The 22187-nt window shown below is 42.9% G+C and overlaps 1 protein-coding gene across 1 annotated transcript; it reads left to right on the top strand.

Moving 5' to 3' along the window:
• Positions 1 to 708: 708 nt before the first annotated feature.
• On the top strand, positions 709 to 15239 carry LOC123162316 (kinesin-like protein KIN-14L). The gene is made up of 23 exons (XM_044580112.1): positions 709 to 1128; positions 2006 to 2129; positions 2809 to 2895; positions 2994 to 3164; positions 3289 to 3395; positions 4208 to 4339; positions 4475 to 4653; positions 5106 to 5267; positions 5438 to 5529; positions 6557 to 6708; positions 6787 to 6960; positions 7615 to 7761; positions 8780 to 8965; positions 9708 to 9779; positions 10487 to 10542; positions 10642 to 10858; positions 11703 to 11894; positions 12004 to 12225; positions 12561 to 12911; positions 12988 to 13086; positions 13398 to 13538; positions 13641 to 13799; positions 14478 to 15239. Exons 1-23 carry the CDS (start codon positions 922 to 924, stop codon positions 14916 to 14918), a joined length of 3870 nt encoding a protein of 1289 aa, XP_044436047.1. The 5' UTR covers positions 709 to 921; the 3' UTR covers positions 14919 to 15239.
• Positions 15240 to 22187: the final 6948 nt, after the last annotated feature.

Below are 22187 nucleotides of genomic sequence, written 5' to 3' on the forward strand. Positions count from 1 at the left end.
ACTGGAGATGCCTACGATATTTGCTTAGCTAGATGGGTAGTCAAAATTAGATTCAAATTAGGAGAAGGCATACATACTATCATTTGATCTCTGTACTAGCGGCCACGAGTTCTTTTCATAAAAAAAGGAGTGGGATAACAGAAAACTGTTCTACGACAGTTTTTTTTTGCGGGTGTTCTAGGACAAATTTTCTTGTTTCCTTTTGACTACTCGATAGTTCTTTAACCTAGCAATATTCCAGGGCTGACATACATTTCCATACAAAAATATCCACAACGACATAGCTTTCATTTTGCCATTTCTGTTTTTCTTCATCAATCAAAAAGCTAAAACGATGTCTGAACCAAACAGGAGAGAGCGACATTTTTTCATTATCCTTTGAAAATCTGGAAGGTATCATTCCCAGTTTATATTGACTTCCTCCCTCGGCTGCACTGTTTCATTTACTCCACGCAGGTGTTTTCCTCAAACCAAATCAATGCCTCCGTGCGTTTTCTCAAACCCCAACCAATACCACCGTGAGTACAACGTCGTCGGGTACGGCGAGCATTTATCCTCCCACGGTCCCGCAGCGGGGGGCCCGGAGAGCGAATTCAAACCACAGCCGAGCCAAGAGTAAAATCCGATGATGCCAAAAGGCTCTCCCCATCGGCCGTCGCCCCGCCCCCCGAACAAGGAGAGGGGAACAAAAACAACGCCGCGGAAATGCGAAAGCGGAAAAACTTCTGGCCCCTGTCCTCCCTCCCCCCGAAGCGATAGATTGAAGAGGAATAGGGGCCGCGTCTCCTCTCCCCCCTCCACTCCGTCCACCACCACCGCCTCGTCCGCCTCCCCTCGCCCCCGCCCCGCCCCCGCGCCCCCCCTAAACCCCCCTCGGCCGCAGCCGCGCTCGATCTAGGGTTTCCGGTCGTCGCGGCGCCAATGGCGGACGCGCGCGGGGGCTGGTCGTGGGACCTCCCCGGTTTCCAGCCGCCGACGCCAGCGGCCGGGACGCCGCTGGCGCCGCCCACCGCCATGCCCAGGGCGCCTCCGACGGCCATGGTGGCCCGCTCCTCCGAGGGGGCGCCGCGCGCGTCCGGCGCCATGCCCGTGGCCGACCGCCTCGACCAGCTCGCCGACAGCGTCCAGGTGCTTGTTCCGCTCCGTGCTCGTGGATTGAGTGGTGCGGCCTGTGGTGTCCGGTCCCAGCTCGTTTTTGTCCGGGGGATGGGGCTAATTAATTAGCTGGGCGGGGTCGTTGGAGCGGGGGATGTTGCCGTGTGTTTCGCGCCGCCTCAGCGGATTCCTGCATTTTGGGTTTACGCATCCATCAATGAGCTGGTTGAGGTAGAGGATTGGAACGCGTGCTGATTCAGCTGCTTTGATTCCATACTGCCTTTGCTCCATTCGTTGGGGAGTGTCAGCGAAGGTTCTCTGTTGGGCCTAGAGCTCGAACTTGCAGTTTAGTTGCATATACGGTTTTTAGTTTCTAAATTTATTTGATTGAAGAACCAAGTCTGGCTGTGCTCAACTAGTAATAATGCGTTGAATTGAGGAGACTATAGGTATATGCGGGGCAATGTGTTTCTGTTACTGGTGTTAGTTCAGCATGAGATAGTACCATGGTGGGATGACAGGCTCCAACATTGTATTCATTTAGTATGTTCCGAGGACAAGATGGCTGTTATGATTTTCCTTAATTTAGAGGAACTGAAATTACTCAACTGGAACCACATTGGGAGGCGATGCCATTACCTGTTCACTAGGAATGAGGAGTGCAAACAAACTTGAGCAGGATAATACTGTCGGCGCTTTGAATATTAATCATAATTTTGCTTTCACACGAAAAATTCCAGGAAACTATTCTTGCTAATTGATGCAAATACCAGAGTTATGATGATTGTGTCAAATCAACATGATTTGATGTGCATGATAATATGTGTTCACTTCATGTTTTTCTCTTGTTCCTGCTTGTGTTGGTATTTGATCATTTCTTAAAACTCACTTTTATAAATTACACTTGTAGCTTGCTAGAGAGGACTGCTTGGAACTTAGGCAAGAAGCTAGTGACCTTCTTGAGTATTCTAATGCAAAATTGGGCCGTGTCACTCGCTATCTTGGGTTTCTTGCAGATAGGACTCGGAAACTAGGTAAGTTCAATATCTCTTCATGGTGTTCGGTTAAGTATTAACCTCATTTCCCCTGTGTTAATGAGGGGGTCCTGTTTAATCATTTATAAACATCTAGTTTATATTTTCCTTGTCCTTTAGGCTTGTTAATGTTAATTATGATGGTTTTGCTGGGGTGGTTGGTACTGTGTTTTGAAGGCTCCTGGAATAAGCTATATGCTTCCAGTGAAATTTCTCTCATTGGCACATAGCGAGCATAATATGGCTGCCGGTGTCTGTAATATAATGATTCCCTGTTTATAAATTATGGGGGTGGGTTATGTGCAACTCTTATATTCTTGTACTCACGCTCTGTTTTGAAAGAGCTGGGACGTATTGCAGTTACAGTGAATAGCACATATAAGTCCCTTAAGTAGTTAAGTACATTCTATAATCTTGTGACCACAAACAGTAACTGTATGAAGCCACTGGTAGTAAAATTATCCCCTGAGCATTAAAACGACATAACAAACCGACTTTGGATGTTGTTTGATCATATCATGTTCTAAGGACACCTTTCCCTCCCAATCACACACTGTACATAGTCAGAAGAGATAGAGAATCATGCTTTTCATGCGTTGCAACTTGCTCTGTTTTGTTACTCATCTATTTTTAATATAATTTCCATTGTTACCTGAGATTATATCTTTTGCTGCTGTAGATCAAGCTGCACTTGAAACTGAAACTAGAATCACTCCTTTGATTCATGAGAAGAAAAGGCTTTTCAATGACTTATTGACCTTGAAAGGTACTCTACTATGTTCTATACTGCCTGACTTACACACATGACTCACCTTTGTGTGTGGAGTCTTTTTAGCGTCAGTCATAATTATGAACATCTTTCAGGCAATGTCAAAGTATTCTGCCGTAGCAGACCATTATTCGAAGATGAGGGTCCATCAGCGGTCGAGTTTCCAGATGATTTTACTATCCGTGTAAACACTGGACATGAGTCTCTTACAAACCCTAAGAAGGATTATGAGTTTGACAGGGTATATGGTCCCCACATCGGGCAAGGTAAGATTGATGATGGGCCATGCAGGATGCAATTAATAAGTGCTAGACTGCGCAAAACTTTGACAATATATTTTTGTAATATCTACAACTCTTACACTGATTCTGTCCTTCAAATGATTTCAAGGTGAACTTTTCCACGATGTTCAACCGTTTGTGCAGTCTGCTTTGGATGGGTACAATATCTCCATATTTGCGTATGGTCAAAGCCGCTCTGGAAAGACACATACACTGGTTTTCATCTACTCTGATGTGTTTATAATTATTTTTCATGAAATTGCACATTCTAAGTTACATAATGTTTAGGTTGCATTGATGCCATTCTTGCTCCCTCTGAATTGTTTGCAAGAAATATACTATAAAAATAATAACATGTTGGTATTGGCAAATACTATCTTCATTATGACAAGCCCATAGCACAGTGCATGGCACTGAAACCACGAATGGAGCCTAACTTGGTTTTTCTTAAAGGTACATGCATTATGAAATCTGTCACCCTTTGAGTTCTTACGAGGTGCAATAGTCAATGTCTATTTTATCAACCTGTGATTGTATGTTAGAGTATACTCCCTCCGTCCGAAAATACTTGTCATCAAAATGAACAAAAAGAGATGTATCTAGAACTAAAATACATCTAGATACATCCCCTTTTATTCATTTTGATGACAAGTATTTCCGGACGGAGGGAGTATATATCTTACTCAATCATGTAACTCGTGTCTCCTAACAAAGAATTTTTTTTGCAACTAATGTATTGAGAGCCATTAGAATGATGAGCGTCGATCACTTGTTCACAAAGGAATGCAACGCCGCTTCTCAAACAGCACTATATTATTTTTAACTTCAATGGCTAATTGTAATATTTTAGTGCACTTTTAGTGCAGCACCTGTTTCTCAGAATTACTTTATTGTTTGATAAGATCTGATCCCAGGTACTGCAAAACAAGACGTAGGAGCTTACGTTCTTGCTATGCTCTTGACTGAATGTTTATTTAAATTCATAGATGCACTACTCTTTGACTGAAATTTCCATGCTTTCTTTTCAGGAAGGATCTAGCCATGATCGTGGTTTATATCTCCGATGCTTTGAGGAACTATTTGATCTTTCAAACTCAGATACTACTTCCACATCACACTTTAACTTCTATTTTACTGCCTGTGAACTCTACAATGATCAGGTACCAATACAATTCTGTCAGTGGAATTCTACAAATGATCACTTGGCTGCTGTTCCGTGTCAAGTGAATATGACTGCACTCTCCTTGAATAGTTGGTATCACAGCAGCCTAATTGCATCTGTTTGTTTCGCACAGGTCCGGGATTTGCTGTCAGAATCTAGAAGCACAGCCCTGAAAGTCCGCATGGGTGTGCAAGAATCCTTCGTGGAACTTGTGCAGGAGAAGGTTGAAAATCCATTGGAATTTTCTGGAGCCCTAAAGACAGCACTTCAAAACCAATCTGTACATTCGACGAAGGCCATCGTATCTCACCTGTATGTCAATAAGTGCTATTGTCTCCCTCCATCCATACCCCATAACATTCTTCTTTTCTAGGTCAAATATCTTTTTTGTGATGCAATGATGAATGTAATATCTGGTTTGTACTCCCTAGTACATTTGTCAGATAAATCTTTGAAAAGGGCATTATTCCTTGGTGGCGCATTAATCCTTTTTCTGGTACTTAGTGTCTCAGTCGTAGGTTTTGAATATTTAAATCTTCATTGCTGCCTATTTGAAGATGAAACGGACTATTATTTGGTGTTCTGGGTTCATTACTTTTGAAGAAACTTAATATTGCATTCTCTATTGTTGCTCCCTGCTCTTGCCAATGTAACTATGAAACTTTTTGTCACAAGCCACTGTTTGGATAATTTTTTAATTTTTATTTCCATTCACGGCACTAACTTTTCTATGGAGTACTAAAAAATATTCCTTTTATTTTCAGGATTATTACCATCCATATACACTACAGAAATTATGTAACAGGAGAACATCTGTACAGTAAGCTTTCTCTAGTAGATTTGCCAGCTAGCGAATGCCTTCTTGAGGAGGATGCCAATAGAGATAATGTAACAGACTGTTTGCACGTCTCAAAGTCACTTTCTGCGTAAGTAGCATGACTCTGTGTTCCTTGTTTTCTGTTTACTCTGATCATTTCCTCATTGGTGATTTGATTGTCAGTGGCCTATCTCAATGGCGCATATTCATTTTTTGTTAATGCATTTATGTTTTTCCTTTTATTTTATATAAAAGTGCTCTCAATTTTGTTATGCATAGGTTGGGTGATGCTTTGGCCTCTTTAAGTGCAAAGAAAGAGCCTGTTCTGTCTGGGAATTCAAGACTTGTACAAATCTTAGCTGACTCTCTTGGTAAATAGTTTCTTTCTCCGTAAGGGCTATACTCTAATTATTTTTTGCCCTAAGTGCAATAGAGTCTGTTCCTGGTTGGTTGCAACCAAAGTGCTAACGGAGGGTGTACCCATCTGATGCCTCCTTCCATACGTCCATACCCCCCCCCCCCCCCCCCAAAAGAAATGTGAAACAATTTGTTTTTAGGAGATTGTAGGGCAAAATCAATGTGCCATGCTTCATAATTTTGATACAAATAATCCACGTGATAAGAACACAAAATACTAACTACTCCTAAGAATTTGTAATAAAAGATGAAATATAATTAATATTAAGTGAAGTATATCTTATACTCTCATCTGTTTTTGTTCTCACAGTTTCTACTGAGTTTAATTACGTAGTTTAAAATGATGTAAGGTCATCTGCCCTTACCATCTTAACCTTTCATGGAATTTTTCATGTTTGCGTAATTTCAATTTGGAAAGTGTAGCACCACAATACTGAAAAGGAGGATGGTATTGGATACGTCGTCATAACATGTTTGATATGCATGGTTGATTCATGGAAATGGAAATGCATCTGCTTCGTAAAAATCAGAGTCTGTTACCCCATCCGTTTGGTGATGTAAGCCCCCCTTCTATGTTTGACACATTAAGAAATGGTAATGCATGTGAAATCAACATATGATGGAAAAACACGAGTAGCTTTTATGCCCTATTACTCTTATTGACCAATGCAATTACCTGATGCTACCATTCATATGGTATAACTAGGAAAAGAGTGATTAGACACTTGCGGTAAGGCGACCTAAGACGAGCACCAACCGCCCTGGCGCCTAAGTGCCTAAAGCGGGCATAATTGTAAGGCGCTGCTTATAAACAATACGATACTTATAAGATTTTCTAGGGTCCATGTATATTTGTCTATCTGAACACAGGCCGAAGGGAAAATGGTTCCCTTTAGCATAAAACAGATGTAGTAAGACCAAAAGGAAGCTTCCACCTCCTACCAATACCATTCTTAGTTTTACGTTTCTTCGTTCATGCAGGAAGCAGCTCGAAGATTTTGTTGGTTGTGCATGTAAGTCCAAGTGCTTCAAATTTGTCTAGAACTTTGTCCACACTCAGTTTTTCGGCCAGAGCAAGAAATGCTGAATTGAGCCTTGGAAATCGTGATACTATCAAGAAATGGAGAGATGTGGTATGGGTTTGATCGATATTTGCATGGTCCCATTTTAACTCTTATAGCCATTTAACCATGTTCCTATTTTATTCATAGGCGAATGATTCACGTAAAGAATTGCATGAGAAAGAAAAGGAGGTTTCGGACTTGAAACAAGAAGTTATAGGGTTGAAACTTTCTCTCTCAGAGGCCAATGACCAATGCACACTGCTCTTCAACGAAGTGCAGAAGGCATGGAGAGTTTCTTCTACACTACAAACTGACCTGAAGGTCAATACTACCCATACTACTGCTCTGAATCGAACTAATGCTAAGCTAAATACAGTCAATTATGACCATTTGGACAGTTATTTTACTGAGGCCCCTGTTGTTTGATTAAAAAAAAGTGTGTCCAAATAAATATTATTTAAGAGTGCATGCACATGAACATTTATATCTTTGACACTAATATTGACAAAAAGTTTAGTTTTGTAGTTATATTAGTAATTTGTCATCAGAGGTACTTGGATATCATAGTATCTTGTACAACTTTTAGTAACAGCCAGTAAAAATGTAATGCTCAAATGTGTGTGTATTTGGCCATTATCTGAAATAACATCTATTGAGAAACATACAGGGCGATTCGGGAGTTTCTAGTTTTAATATATCCTAGTCCTGGGATGATTAATTCCAACTTTATGTGGAAAAGCTACAGTAATGCTGATGGTGCATCTCTGTTTAATCTTCAGTAATTTATGTTGATGGTGCATCTCTGTTCAATCTTCAGTAATTTATGTTGCTAATATATCATTCAGATGTTATTCTAGGATGTACTAACTCGTAAGTGTAGTTCAGTTTATAATCTTTTGGATACTCAACCTGCAGTCTTGTAGTATTAAACATTGAAGGTGATTGACATTTTTGTTGTCTTCTTATCTATCGCAGTCTGAAAATTTAATGCTCGCTGACAAGCACAAGATTGAGAAAGAACAGAACAATCAGCTAAGGGACCAGATTTCTCGTCTTTTGGAAGTTGAGCAAGAGCAGAAAATTAAGATGCATGAACGCGATTTAACAATTCAATCGCTACAGGTTAAATGTTAATATGTTTGCTTATTATCAACAATCTATATTTGTCAAATTAGATAGGGTAGCATTTTGTTTCAGTATTGATGCTTATACTATTTCTTCTTGAAATTATTGTGTCTCCTTTTTCAAAAAATTCTCTTGATTAATGCTATTGTTTTTTTTTGTGGGTGAGATTAATGCTATTGTTAATATGTTCACTAAAAAAGCTAGTCATTTTTTGTGTTGTGTATGATTCTTTCACTCAATTTAGCTAGTGGCTTTTGATGTATAATCTTGGACAATGTAAATATGTAAAGCAACAACCTTCAAAATGGTGGTGCATTTCTATTTAGCATGTGTTGGCTCCATGAAAAAAATATCTATGGCATGTGGTGGCTTCTTACAGTGCAGCCATAAAAATTCATGCTGCAAGACAATGCATATTTTTAGCATTTGATAGCTTCTTACAGTGCAGCCATAAAAATTCATGCTGCAAGATAGTGCATTTTTTTAGCATTCCACTCACGTATAATGGTATAAGTATATGCAACAGAGTGCGGTTCATCCTTGGGTTTTTATTCACCATGCCATTATCATGTAGATGTTTTTGGACTCTCATTCCGGCTAGACCATGTTTCAACTTTACTACTACCTCCGTTCCATAATGTAAGACGTTTTTTGACTCTAGTGTAGTGTCAAAAAACATCTTACATTATGGGACGGAGGGAGTAACATTCTCCCCACACAAAAAAAACTTCATTAACGTTCTCTTTTGCCCAACTAAATTGTATCATAACTTGGCATCTAATCTGGTTCTTCCTTTCCTAATCTGGCCATAAGGGACTATAATGTGGTTACGACCAGCTTGTCTGTCACACTATTCAATAGTAGTGTATAGCTACCCGAGTTTTACTATTTGTGCATCTGCTGGTGAGATTTGAGTGTTAACTAATTGCCGTAGTATGGTTAGAAAGCCAATTTTTTTATGTATTCGAATACCCACTTGTATTTTGCATGCTTATTTTGTTCCTACAATTTACAGGCAAAACTTAAGTCCATTGAGTCTCAACTTAATGACGCTCTGAACTCTAGTGATGCAAGATCAACAATTGGATCTGAATCTGCTTCAGTTATTTCAACCCCAAAGATGATGGAATCAACCGCTGAGTCATCATCAGTGACCAAAAGGCTTGAAGAGGAGTTAGCAAAGAGGGATGCCCTTATTGAGGTATTGATACTTTACTTATCTTTCATCACCAAGTATTATTTGTTCCACCTCATGCAAATGTGAGATTTTTGCTTGAATTATATACTTACGTAATTACAAAAATTACCTCAACTTTGAGTGTGTGACTAATTAGTGGTGTCTCTGGACTTCTTTTACCAGTTCTTTCCCACCCACTGGTAGCAACTAATAATGTAATTTTAATCGGTCAAACTGATCATCGTGTGAGCAACGAGCGCTCTCACTGTCAATTTCAAAGGCATTTGCATTCAGCTTAGGAGTTTCCATCATACCTGTACAAGGTGCAAATTTGAGAAGACAGTTTTATAGAACACTGTTGGTTGGTTGTATTCATGTTCTCATGCATAATAAAGCAAGATTATATATAAAAAGGATCTTAAAGCTATACTTATTTATCATGGATCTGATTTCTATACTCAAATTAGGAGACCTGCTAGCTTAGTGCTAACAGCTCTATTGGTATCATGTACCACCTGATGTTCAGCACCAATTTTAGATGAGACTTGTTTGCATCCAGTTAAATTGTATTCTGATAGATTTGCTATAAGTTTACTACTTTTGGAGTTCTGTGTGTTATGGGCATGCATGATTTCTCTATTCTTTATATTTATTTAAGCCAAGACAAGTCAAGTTTCTAGTTCCTTAGGTTTTATGAACCGCTGGCCTTCATTTTCTGCGCATTGATTAATGTCTTACTTTTGAAACATTGCCTTGATTAATGTAGAAACTGCATGAGGAGAATGAGAAGCTCTTCGACAGACTTACAGAGAAATCGAGATTAGCAAGCTCTCCTCAGGTGTCCTTGAATACCTTCACTTTATTCAACTGTTGGGCCCTTTTTTATTCAGTTTGTCCCATTTCCTGGACTCCTTTAGTGCTTGTGAAAAGATCTAAAGATAAGTCATTTCTGGCACTTTGTCTTGTCTGTCCCTTGATGCTGCAATGCATGTTCAGGCATTTTTGCACCCCACGAGGAACTAAAATTCTACTTTCTTCAATCTGCACGTGTGGCTTTGCGAGTGATGATCATGATCCTCCATTCCTTATGGTGTGATGATTTTTTTTATCCATCTACCTTGGAATGACCTGGGAATGTGACATTTGTGTGTATATCTTACTTGCCTATTGTTCCTTCTTCCCTTTTCCACTTTAAGTTAGAATTAATACGAACTGTTAACTGCATATCTTCTAATCTGCCCTCACTTGTCCTTTATAAAAGAGAGCTTGTTCAACGTAGCAAATGCAGAAACTCCACATGAGTTTTTAACTAAACCATTCTTGTTTTGTTCTCAATGTCTTTCAGTGTACCGTGTCAACGTGAGCTGTGTACTGTGTCAACGTGAGCTGTGTCAAGAAGCTTTTATTTTATATAAGCACTCATTGCGATAGCATTTCTCTTTATGATCTGTCAGTAACTCTATTTTGCAAATAGTTTAGACAAGCCGTGTTTGCAAATTTGCTATAAAGCTTATAATGTTCTCATGCAGTAATATTTGTATGTAGGCTCCAAGTCCGTCTTCAAACCAAGTAACTAATGCTCAGGGAAGGGATATAGGCAGGTAAATGCTACTATGCATACATGTGCAATCAGTCAATCTCACTGTTTTTTGAAATAAAAAATGTATTCGACCATGTTCCATTTACAACTGTATTTGCAGGAGCAACAGTGCCAAAACTCAATCACCAGATGTATTTCCAGCAACAATGTCTCAGGACAAAACTGGAAACAGTGGAGCTATAGTGAAATCAAGCAATGAGTTAGCAAAAACTACACCTGCTGGGGAGTACTTGACTTCGGCACTGATGGATTTTGATCCTAACCACTTTGAGGGGTTTGCTGCAATAGCTGATGGTGCAAATAAGCTTTTGATGCTGGTCAGTACTGCTAAATTAACAGAAAATATTTGCATTTTACCTATAAGAGTTCTATTCTTCTATTGTTATAAGTTGGTTTTGCATATTTATCATTTTGTTGTTGTTTTGTTATGGTCAATGGCCATCCACTAAAGCTATGACCCATTTAGAACGTCCAGTTCCATCAGATGGTCATTGGACTGTTAGGTGATTTATGTGATCAGAGAGGATTTGAAAATCCAGTACCTGTCAGGATGCTGCTGTGTAGTTGGTAGTGTTCTCATCTTACTAGGTTGGCTGTGGCACTAACTGAAACAACTCTGTAAAGAAGTTGGATGGGTACGGTTGTCCAAGTTGTGAATTTGTTTTGATTTTGATTTTTTAATGTCCAATGCATTTTGTCCCTAATTTGTCTAGGTAGAAGAATGATGCTGATTGGTTAGAGTTGATGCGAATCACCACAAAATCCAGTTTAGTATAATATGTCCAAAGCCCTACATGCCCAAAACCCTACTTTGACAGCTGCCTACATTTTGCATGACAAGCAGATACTACCATCCCATTTTCATATTCAGCGCAGTGATGCTAGTCATTGTTTTCTTTCTTTCATGGGAATATCTAGAGATTGTGATGTGCTGTGTGGTGTCTTGATTAAGCGGCCAGACGTTTATATGGGATTTTATATAGTTCCTTGATTTGAGCACTATGTCTGAAGTCTGAAATCCTCAGCCTTTTTTAACTTTTTATTATTATAGGCTACATTAGGTATGTCAAAGCCTAGTCAATTTCAGTTTCATGGTATTCTTGTCATAGTAAATGTTGATTTCCACTCATGAGCGACTATGTAATTATGATATGTTTCCAGGTATTGGCTGCAGTTATCAAAGCGGGTGCTGCTAGGGAGCATGAGATACTTGCGGAGATCCGAGATGCTGTCTTCTCGTTCATTCGCAAAATGGAACCAAGAAAAGTTATGGATACCATGCTAGTTTCAAGGGTCCGGATATTATACATTAGATCTTTGCTTGCTAGGTCCCCAGAACTTCAGTCCATCAAGGTGCAATGTCGCTGTCTTGCTTTTATCTATTATATTATTTTAAGCCAAGAGGCCCCATCCTTTTGTACTAAATGGATTAGGGTATTTGTCCATTTGTTCCTTCTTCAAGGTTTCTCCAATTGAACGTTTTCTGGAGAAATCAAATAGTACTAGTCGGAGCAGAAGTTCTAGCAGGGGAAGTAGTCCTGGCAGGTCTCCTAGTTACCACCATGATCATGGTTCACGGGTTGCCTTAATGGATGAAAATGTGCATGGTTTCAAGGTTAACATTAAACAGGAAAAGAAATCAAAATTCTCCTCGATTGTTCTGAAGCTTCGTGGGATTGAGGAGGTATGTCTTGTTCTCCTTTAGTTGTTGCAGAAGTAGCACTCCCACTGAAAATTGCTTGCATATGTTGCTGTTAGATCTATTTCATTTCGGATATATCTGCGGTTAACTTTTGTAGTAGGAGTTAGTTCTGATGGGGTCCCTATGCTTTATTGCTTGCATGGTCACTTAAGTACAGGTTTTTGGTCATCATAGTGATGCTAATATGTCAGGCTAGGACATGTTATGCTGATATATTGCCACTGAATGATCTGAAGGGTTTGCCGTGCTTCTAGATGGTTTACCTATTTGAATATGTGCTAGCATTGAGTAATTGGTATTAGTGCTACATTTGACAGGAGACTTGGAGACAACATGTCACTGGAGGAAAGCTTCGGGAAATTACCGAGGAAGCGAAGGCTTTTGCGATTGGAAACAAGGCCTTGGCTGCTCTTTTTGTTCACACACCTGCTGGTGAATTACAACGCCAAATCCGAGCATGGCTTGCAGAGAACTTTGATTTTCTATCTGTAACTGGTGGAGATGTTGCTGGAGGAACTACTGGGCAACTTGAATTGTTATCTACCGCTATCATGGATGGATGGATGGCTGGCCTTGGTACAGCGCAGCCCCCAAGCACTGATGCTCTAGGCCAGCTGTTATCTGAGTACAGCAAGCGTGTTTACACATCACAGCTACAACACTTGAAGGTTTTATTTACCCGTCTCACATTCTGGTCTAACAAATTCAGTACAATTGTTTCTCTTATCCTTCGTAATATTGCAGGACATAGCTGGCACATTGGCAACAGAGGAGGCTGATGATCCTGTTCATGTCAGTAAGCTGCGCTCTGCTCTGGAGTCCGTTGATCATAAAAGAAGAAAGGTGCCTGTAGCCCCCTCACAAAATTTACTTTCATGTGTTGCACTTGGTACACTTCACTTGATGGACTTCTCAAATTTATGAATGAAGAGTGTAAACATGATCTGTAGTTCAAATTTTGGTGATGGAATAAGTTTCTCTCTGCCTGCTCTTTACTTCAAATATTTTTAACTCACTAAGCAAGTCCTTTGGGGGGTTCACGTTGATGTATGATGAAGTCACGTTTCCACATTCCTTTTGTAGTTTTGTACATTTAAACTATTTAAGTCGACAGTTTTACTTGTGACATCTCACCCTTGTCATGCTCTTACCAGATCATGCAACAAATGCGGACTGATACTGCCTTGTTAACCAAAGAAGAAGGTGGTTCACCTATCCGAAATCCTCCAACTGCTGCTGAAGATGCACGATTAGCATCTCTTATATCTCTAGACAACATCTTAAAGCAAGTCAAGGTCTGATGCTAACCATTTGTGCCTATATCTGTTTTGCCTTTTATGTTTTGTACTGAGAGACATGTTTTCTAACACCATACTTGTTCATTTTTTGGACATTAGGAAGTAATAAAACAAAGCTCTACAAGACCATTACGAAAATCAAAAAAGAAAGCATTGCTAGAATCATTAGATGACCTATTGGCACAGATGCCTTCTCTTCTTGACATTGATCATCCATGTGCTCAGAAGCAGATCACGGATGCACACAATGCTGTAGAGGTATGTTCATAGTATCTCATAATCTTTGCCCTGAATGATAGAGAAGTACTAGTATTTACATAGTATTGCCTCTGTCCCAAAAAGCATGTCTTAGATTTGTCTAGATACGGATGTATCTAACACTAAAACATGTAGTGTTAGATACATCCATATGTAGACAAATCTAATACAAGCTTTTTCGGACTGAGGGAGTATCTGATAATCTTTGCCCTGAAAGAAAGAGTATGATTTATTGATTTTTGACCCCTCAAATAGAAATGGGGTTATGATAAAAAGATGAAGGATTTTGTTTCTTTGCAAGATAGTTCTCTCTAAATCGTAGGAGTAGATCTCTTTTGTAACAGGAGGTTTAGTAAGTTCTGACTTGCAAATTTCAACTTTATATTTAGGTTAACTGATTGTTACTCTCTTTGGATTTCTGTACATACACTAGGATGTGGACCACCTTTACATTTGCAATCTATCTTGTATGAATCCCAGCTGATTGGTGGTGGTAGTCATGAATTGTTAAGACACAATTGTTTTTCTTTTTTCAATATAGCTTATGCATTGCGAGATAGGGTCTAGTTTATATGAATCCCAGCTGACAGCTCACTTGTCATACCAAGGCCCACACACCAAGTCTCAGTTATATTCCATTAACTTTAGCTGATGCAACACTAACATGTATGTGTACAGTCACTGCAAGAAGACCCCGATGATCCTGCCCCTGACCCCAACTCAAATTCCAACACGCTGGGAGAGAGCGAAGTTTCGCAGTGGAACGTATTGCAGTTTAACACTGGAACGACAGCACCTTTCATCATAAAATGCGGAGCAAATTCGAGCTGTGAACTGGTTATCAAGGCTGATCAACGAGTCCAGGAACCTAAAGGCGGCGAGGTAATCCGTGTTGTTCCAAGACCATCTGTTCTTGCAGAGATGGGCTTTGAGGAAATGAAAGGTGTGTTTGAGCAATTGCCAGAAGCAGTCAGCTTGCTTGCCCTTGCACGATCGGCCGATGGCACAAGAGCCAGGTATTCTAGACTGTACAGAACTTTAGCTAGCAAAGTGCCTGCCTTGAAAGAGATTGTTGCGGAGATGGAGAGAGGTGGTGTTTTCAAGGATGTCAGATCGTAGTGTTAGTTCATTTTGTAGAGTTATATGTAATGTTGTATATGGATGCCATTTGAGGGCATCACATGTAACCTTTTTTGTTTACACCATGAGCAAGCCTATGTTGTAGCATTGTCTTGGGTTAAGAGAGTTCACCTTGTCTCTCTGCCTGCCACCCTCTGGATGGTCAATGTTTTAAAATACATGGTTGTTGTAGTTCATTGATGCCCTTGTAATATTAATTATGCCTCTCATTACATACTGCTGAAAGGCATCGCTTTGACAGTTTGACAATGAAATCTAACCATAGCATGGGAACATCTCACAAGCCATTCGGCCATTTCAGCTGAGGTGTCTGTCTGTCTGACTTGTACTATTCTGTCAAGTATTTTGAGTTTGAAAAAAGTCCATTTTACTACCCTGAACAAAGTTCGTGGTTCACATAACCCCCTGATCTTTATTTCGGTTCTCTTTAACCCCTGAACAATCTCATACCGGACAAAATCAGTCCTTGGGTGGTTTGACTTGACTGATTGCTGATGTGGCAATGGTCAATGGGCAGTTTTGACCTGCGGGTGAGTCTCCCTCGTCACGTTGGGTTGAGACAGAGGAGCTCCTCCCGAGCCTCCCCTCGCAGCTGCCTCCCTCCCGAGCACCGCGCTTGACCCCGCCGCCTCTGGATGACGCCGGTGACCGCCGGAGTTCCAAGCTGCTGCCCTGACGCCCTGCTTCTCCTTTCTCCCTTCTTTTTCCTCTCCCTTCCCGCACATCTGAACTCACTGAGATCCACCCTGTCCCCCGGCGGCCATGGTCGTGCCGTCCGCCGCGCCCACCCCGCGCTCCCCACGCCCGGACTCATTCGCGGTTGCTGATGCGTCCGCCGACGCCGCCCCGTCCCTGGGCTTCCGCGACCTGGCCTCCCTTGCCGTCCTCCGCGGCCTCACCGACGCCGGCGTCGCCACTCGCCTGCTCCACGAGTGCGTCGCCTACCAGCGCGCCCTTGACGCGCTCCTCGCCCGCCTTCCCGACCTCGACCGCGCGGCCGCCTCCTTGCTCCGCTCCGCTCCGCCCCGCCGCTCCTCTCGCTCGCCGCCTCCGCCGCCACCGCGCCCAGGGAGTCATCCTCCTCCACCGCCACGCTCGCCGAGGCGCTCTCCTCCCGCGTCCGCCACCTCGACGCGACGCACTCGCGCGCCGAGTCCGCACTGGCCCGCGCCGAGGTCGCGCTCGATGCCGCGCGCCGCGCCCTGGCAGCCAACGACCTCGCGGCCGCCGCCACCGCGGCCCACGAGTTCCTGGTCATCGACGCGCGGTTCCCCACCGACGCGCGGTTCCCCACCGACGATGACCTCCGCCGCGACCTGCTCGACATCAAGCGCCGCCTCGAGGGCTAATTTCCTCACCGAGCGCCCCCTGAGTCACTGCAAAGCGGGTCCCATTCCCTAATTAACCATGGGCTAATTTCCTGTTTCAGTTAAGTTAATCCTCGTGGCCCCACCCGCAGGTAAAAACCACCATTGACCAGTGCCACATCAGCTGCATGTTGAGACAAACCACCCAAGCAGAGGCGGAGGACAAAAAAAATTTAAGGTGTGGCGGACTCTTAAGCAGTAATGCAGCAATGCTATACGGTACAAATGAGTTACATGGTTTTACAAAAAAGGGTTAACTTGATTGGTCAATAGGTGGGGAGGCGGCCCACCCCCTGAAAATCAAGGGGGAGGGGGTGCAAGTTTGTAATTGGTTAGTAGATAAAAAGAGTTTGTAAACTTATGTATTTGTTTGTATGTCTAGCATTTTTTATGCACACGCTCATTGTTTTTGATGCACACGCTCGCTCGACGGTGACGCCTAGCCCATGGCCGTTGTCGGCCATCTGCCCATCCCGTCATCCACCTCATCCTGGCCAGCCGTCGTCGTGCTTTCTAGGATTGCTGCTGCGTGCGAGTGTAGTTTTTGTTTTGAGAACCGCCCTCTTGGCAGTTTATTTAAGTGTTAGGCGGATTTGCATTCGACTGTACAATGTCTTTTTTTTTTTGCGAAAAGACTATACAACGTCAATCAGACAAGCAGGGATTACATCAAGAGATAAAGAGTTAACACCAATATTAAGCGCGTCCTAAGCGCATGCATGAGCAGCTCCAGTCGTTCCTCTCTTGATCCACTCAAGCTTGAATCCCTGAATATTTTGGAGATAGATTTTCATCTCCCTAAAAACCTTGCTTTGTGCGTGTGTAGTTAGTTAGTGGCTTCGTGGGTCAACGCTATGGCTGCTTGGTGCATAGTGTGTACTAGCTTCGTGGGGGTCTAGGGTGATCGGTTTGTTCGTGGGCTGCGTATGCGTGGCCCAGTTATCAGCGGACGGCATCGTAGCGACCTTTCTCAGTGTTGCATGGCAGCGAGGATATCCAGCGATAGCAATAGAAGCCTAAGTATAAAATTTTCATTCCACCCAATCAAGGTATGGCGGCCGCCATGCCTTGCCCACTGGGATCCTCCGCCAGTGCACCCAAGGGGGTCTTTTGTCCGGTTTGGGATTGTTCGGGGGTAAAGGAAACCGAAATAAAGATCAGGGGGTAGTGTGAACCACCAACTTTGTTCAAGGTAGTAAAATGAACTTTTTTCTTTGAGTTTTTGAAGTCTTCTTTCACCATCTAAAGCACCGATCAAATCCATAAGGAATGCAGAAGATGTGGCAAATGGTTTGCTTGGGGAGGTCCTAGCGTCAAGTAAAGTTAGTAGATTCCCTGCAAAAACAGAGAGTAAAGCTAGTAGATAAACTTCTTAACATGTTTAGTAAATCTTTGCCCTATGGCTTCTCTGGTTGGAGGACTTTATTCCATACGAATATTTATGTTAAACCATGGTAAGTTTCACTTTGTCTATTTTGGTATGTGATTTTAAAGAAATTTTTGTATCGAGTCTAAAGTTTTATGATTTTATGGCAACAATCACTTACACCTAAATCTTTGAAAAACTTCTTGCATTTTTGTAGCGACTCAACCAAACATCTACTATTACACATTTCTCTTTTTTTAGTTTCTTTTATTTCTATGATTTCTAAATCCTACGAACCAAAGAAGCCCTAAATGCCCGTTTGGTAATTTCAAATGAATCCTACTATCCATATATGGTTTTGAATTTTGACATTCTTTTATCTTAAGGAATAAACCAATCCAATTCCTTAGCCTCACTATACCACCACTACTGCATAAGAGCCGGTATAGTGAATATTTGAGGGGACAAAATACTAAAATTTCTCCCATCTAAGCCCTGTATTCATTATTTCCTTACATAATTCTCCAAGGCTGGGGGGCCATGCCCCCCCCCCCCCCTCTCTCACTACACCAAGTTCCGCCCGTGCCTTATATCAGTGATGGGTTTGGGGGCTTGTCACTAATTAACATCTAGTTAGTGGAGAGTACCCCTCCACCAACAGGTGTCAGCTCGTCAGTGAAGCTAAACTATAACAGGCCCTAGATTTCATCCATTAGTGGTAACTATGTAACCATTGATCTGCCTAGAACCCTACTCGTCACTATTAGTTAAAACACCACTTGCTTAGATTTCCGCTCGTCAATTTATGCTCTTTGACCATATACACAAACAAGTCACAATTACAAAAAATTGACCACCATTACCAAAGAATAACATCTTTCACAGAGCACAATCACACACAGAAGCACTTCACAAAAAATATATGCTATGCCTGAACTAACCCTCTAGCCATTGTTAACACTTAAATACAAGTTTGGTAACGCAGTTTTTGCAAAATCACAGTATTCCAAAACCTCAGTATTTTAATGTGTGGGCAATAAATACTTTAGTTTCTAAAAAACGTAGTTTTTCTTAGTTTTGGTAAAACTGTGGAGGCGTTTGGCAAATGACAGTTTTATTAAGTTTCTCTGATTTTGACCAATTGTTCTGTCGTTGCATGGATATTCTTGACCATACCTAAAGCCGAACCTAATTCAGCTGCACTCACGGCCGGATGAACTCGTGCTAACGGCCGCCGTATGCATGCTGGGCACGAGCACGTTCTCTGCTACTCCATGCTACTGTACATTGTGAGTTATCTCTTGTGGTCCATCAAAGACGGAGCATTGTGACAGGGACTGAAGGTGCAGGTTGTAACGCCCCGAGACCGACGCTCCAGAAGACTTCCAGCTATTCCGAGTTTCGTCGTGTGATTTGTTTTATTTGTTGCATTCATCCTTGCATCATGTGCATTGCATCATGTCATCATGCCATCATATCATTAATTTTTAAAATCTCAACTAAATAAATTGTATGGATTTTTCGATCCATTTAAATCGAGGGACTCACATGGTGACTTCTCTTTATAACATATCCTCCAATATTAGGGAGCTATATTAAATATTCCACTATTTTGGAATCACCAAAACACACTTACAAAATAATTTCGTTCCTTTTCTGCTTCAAGTTTGGTCTCCAACCTTGCCAATATTTATTTCATCATTTTCCGGAGCTCCACCAAAAGTCCGAACATTTTTGGACCTTCCTTTCATCAAGTCCTAGTTCAAACCCATTTGAATTTCAAATGAGTTTGAATTTAAATCTTTCGGTCATGCCCACTTCTATTTTTCCTGGATCGAGCTCATTTTTGTGAGTCCGGGAAAATTGTCTCCATGCGCAAATCCTTTTCCCTAACCCTCTCTTTCCTTTTCTTCTCTTTAATTGTTTTCTGCTAAGAAAATACAAGGGAGAGAGAGAAGAGGGCCGCTTCCCCGCAGCCCATTTGACCCAAGGCTAAGCCGGCCCAAGGCCAGCCACGCCCCCCTCTAACCCTAGCCCGAGCGAACCCCATCTCCCCTTTCTCTCGATCCCTTCCTCCCTCCCGTGCGCCGCCAGAGACTCCCGATTCCCCCCCTCGCTCGACGCATCTCTCCCCCTGTCGCCGCCTTCCGCCCGATCCCTTCTGCCTCCTCGCTCGCCTCCCTCCTCCTCGTCGTGGGAGTCTAGCTACCCATCCCGCAGGAGGCCGCCACCGCCATGTACGCCCGCAGGAGCGCCAACGCCACCATACCACCGTCCCGTCGCGCCTCCTCCACCCCGCAGCCATCCCCGTAGCGCATCACCTCCTCCCGTGCCTCTCCTCCTGCTTCTCCTCGTCGTCACCAAACCGCCTGGTCTTTTGTGCCACCATCGGGACGGCCAACTCCGGCGGCCCTCCGTCGCCTGCGGTCGTGCCCCTCCTCTGCCTCGCCAGCTGTCGTCCTCAAGCTCGTTCAGCGGCCCCTGTCTTCTCCTCGTGCCCGCCGCCGTCTTCGTCTGCGCCCAGAGGAGCCCGCAGCCTCCCTGGCCTCGGATCTGGCCGGATCGAGCCGGTCCGCGTCCACCACCACCCTCGCCGTGCTCCGCCTGCCATGGCCTGCGAGGCCATCAGCTTCGCCTCGGCCTTGACCCAGGAGGACGAGCAGCGTTGCTGCCTGCTCGATCCACCTGCACGCGCGCCTCGCGCGTTGACCGCGACCAGCTCCATGCCCGAGCGAGCATGCTCCTGTTCCCGATGCCCAGCACCGCCCAAGTTGTCGCCTCTGCGCACCATGTAGTGTCACCGTGGACGCATGCACCCCCGGATCAGAACCTCGAGCACCAAGTACACCACCGGCAAGACCCGGACTCCGAACGCCAAGTACAACTACGAACCCGAAGACCTCGGATGCTTCAAGTTCCTCTACCACCTGTGTACAACTACCGTCGCCCCGAAGACGTTGGAGTCATCAAGTACCTCTCCGAACGAACGTGTACCACTATCGTCGCCATGTACCACTATTTCCACTACCGTCGACATGTACGACTACGAAACGTGAACAACTACTTCCCTCGACGACTCGAACCGCTCCGAAAACGCTCGCTTCAAAGGTATAACCCGAGACGACCGCGATGAGATGCCCTTGCATGTATGAGATGCACCCTATGTTTGCATCGTGCCTGTTTGTTTCGTGCACGTTCCTCCTCGTTTGCCATGCCGTCGACCCGTGGGAACCCGGTAACCGCGAGCACCCCACTATCTTGCATGACTCGCTCACGCCACTTTCTTTTGCACCGACATCTCAATGAGTTGTTGGATAACCGATATGTTGCCGTGGCATCATTTTCGGATATGTTGCCGTGGCACCATTTTTGTTTCACCGCCGTGGCACCTTTTTCCTTCCGCCATGGCGACAAATGCTTCATAACATGTTCATGTTATCGTTTTCATAAAATTGCATAAAACTTGTATATGTCATCCGCATCATGATAACAACATTTAAAATGTTTAAACTTGTTGTTGCATTAAATTGCTAAATGCATATGGGGATTTACCGGATTTGTTGTTTTTATATCCGGCCTCATTTAAATTGTTTAGATGGTATAGTTTATATTATGCTTCACCTCTTGCCATGTTTAACAACAGTTAATATTGTTGGGTAGCTTAAACGAGAGATAACTAAATAATTGATGTGGTGTTCCGTCAACATGCACCTCGTTGCATATTGAGCTCCACTTAACTTGTAGTATTGTTTGTTGCACTTTGCCATGCTATGCCTCATTAAACCGGACATGCATCATACTTGTTTGTGCATCATGACTTGTTTATGCTTGTGTGTTTACTATGTTGTTTGTTTCTTTGCGGGTTGCTTCTCTCGTTAGCTTCGGTTTCGTTCTGGAGTTGTGAGGATTTGTTCGTCTACGACCGTTTGTCTTCTTCTTGGATTCGTTCTTCTTCTCGGCGGGATCTCAGGCAAGATGACCATACCCTCGAAATCACTTCTATCTTTGCTTGCTTAGTTGCTCGCTCTTTTGCTTGCCTATGCTGCGATACCTACCACTTGCTTGTCATGCCTCCTATATTGTTGAACCAAGCCTCTAACCCACCATGTCCTAGCAAACTGTTGATTGGCTATGTTACCGCTTTGCTTAGCCCCTCTTATAGCGTTGTTAGTTGCAGGTGAAGATTAAAGTTTGTTCCTTGTTGGAACATGGAGATGTTGTTCCTTGTTGGAACATGTTTACTTGTTGGGATATCACAATATATCTTATTTAATTAATGCATCTATATACTTGGTAAAGGGTGGAAGGTTCGGCCTTATGCCTGGTGTTTTGTTCCACTCTTGCCGCCCTAGTTTCCGTCATATCGGTGTTATGTTCCCGGATTTTGCGTTCCTTACACGGTTGGGCTATAATGGGAACCCCTTGACAGTTCGCCTTAAGTAAAGCTCTTCCAGCAATGCCCAACATTGGTTTTACCATTTGCACTAACAACCTACCACCTTCCCTTGGGTTCTG

This window comes from Triticum aestivum, chromosome 7B (assembly GCF_018294505.1).
Source record: "Triticum aestivum cultivar Chinese Spring chromosome 7B, IWGSC CS RefSeq v2.1, whole genome shotgun sequence".
Lineage (NCBI taxonomy): Eukaryota > Viridiplantae > Streptophyta > Magnoliopsida > Poales > Poaceae > Triticum > Triticum aestivum.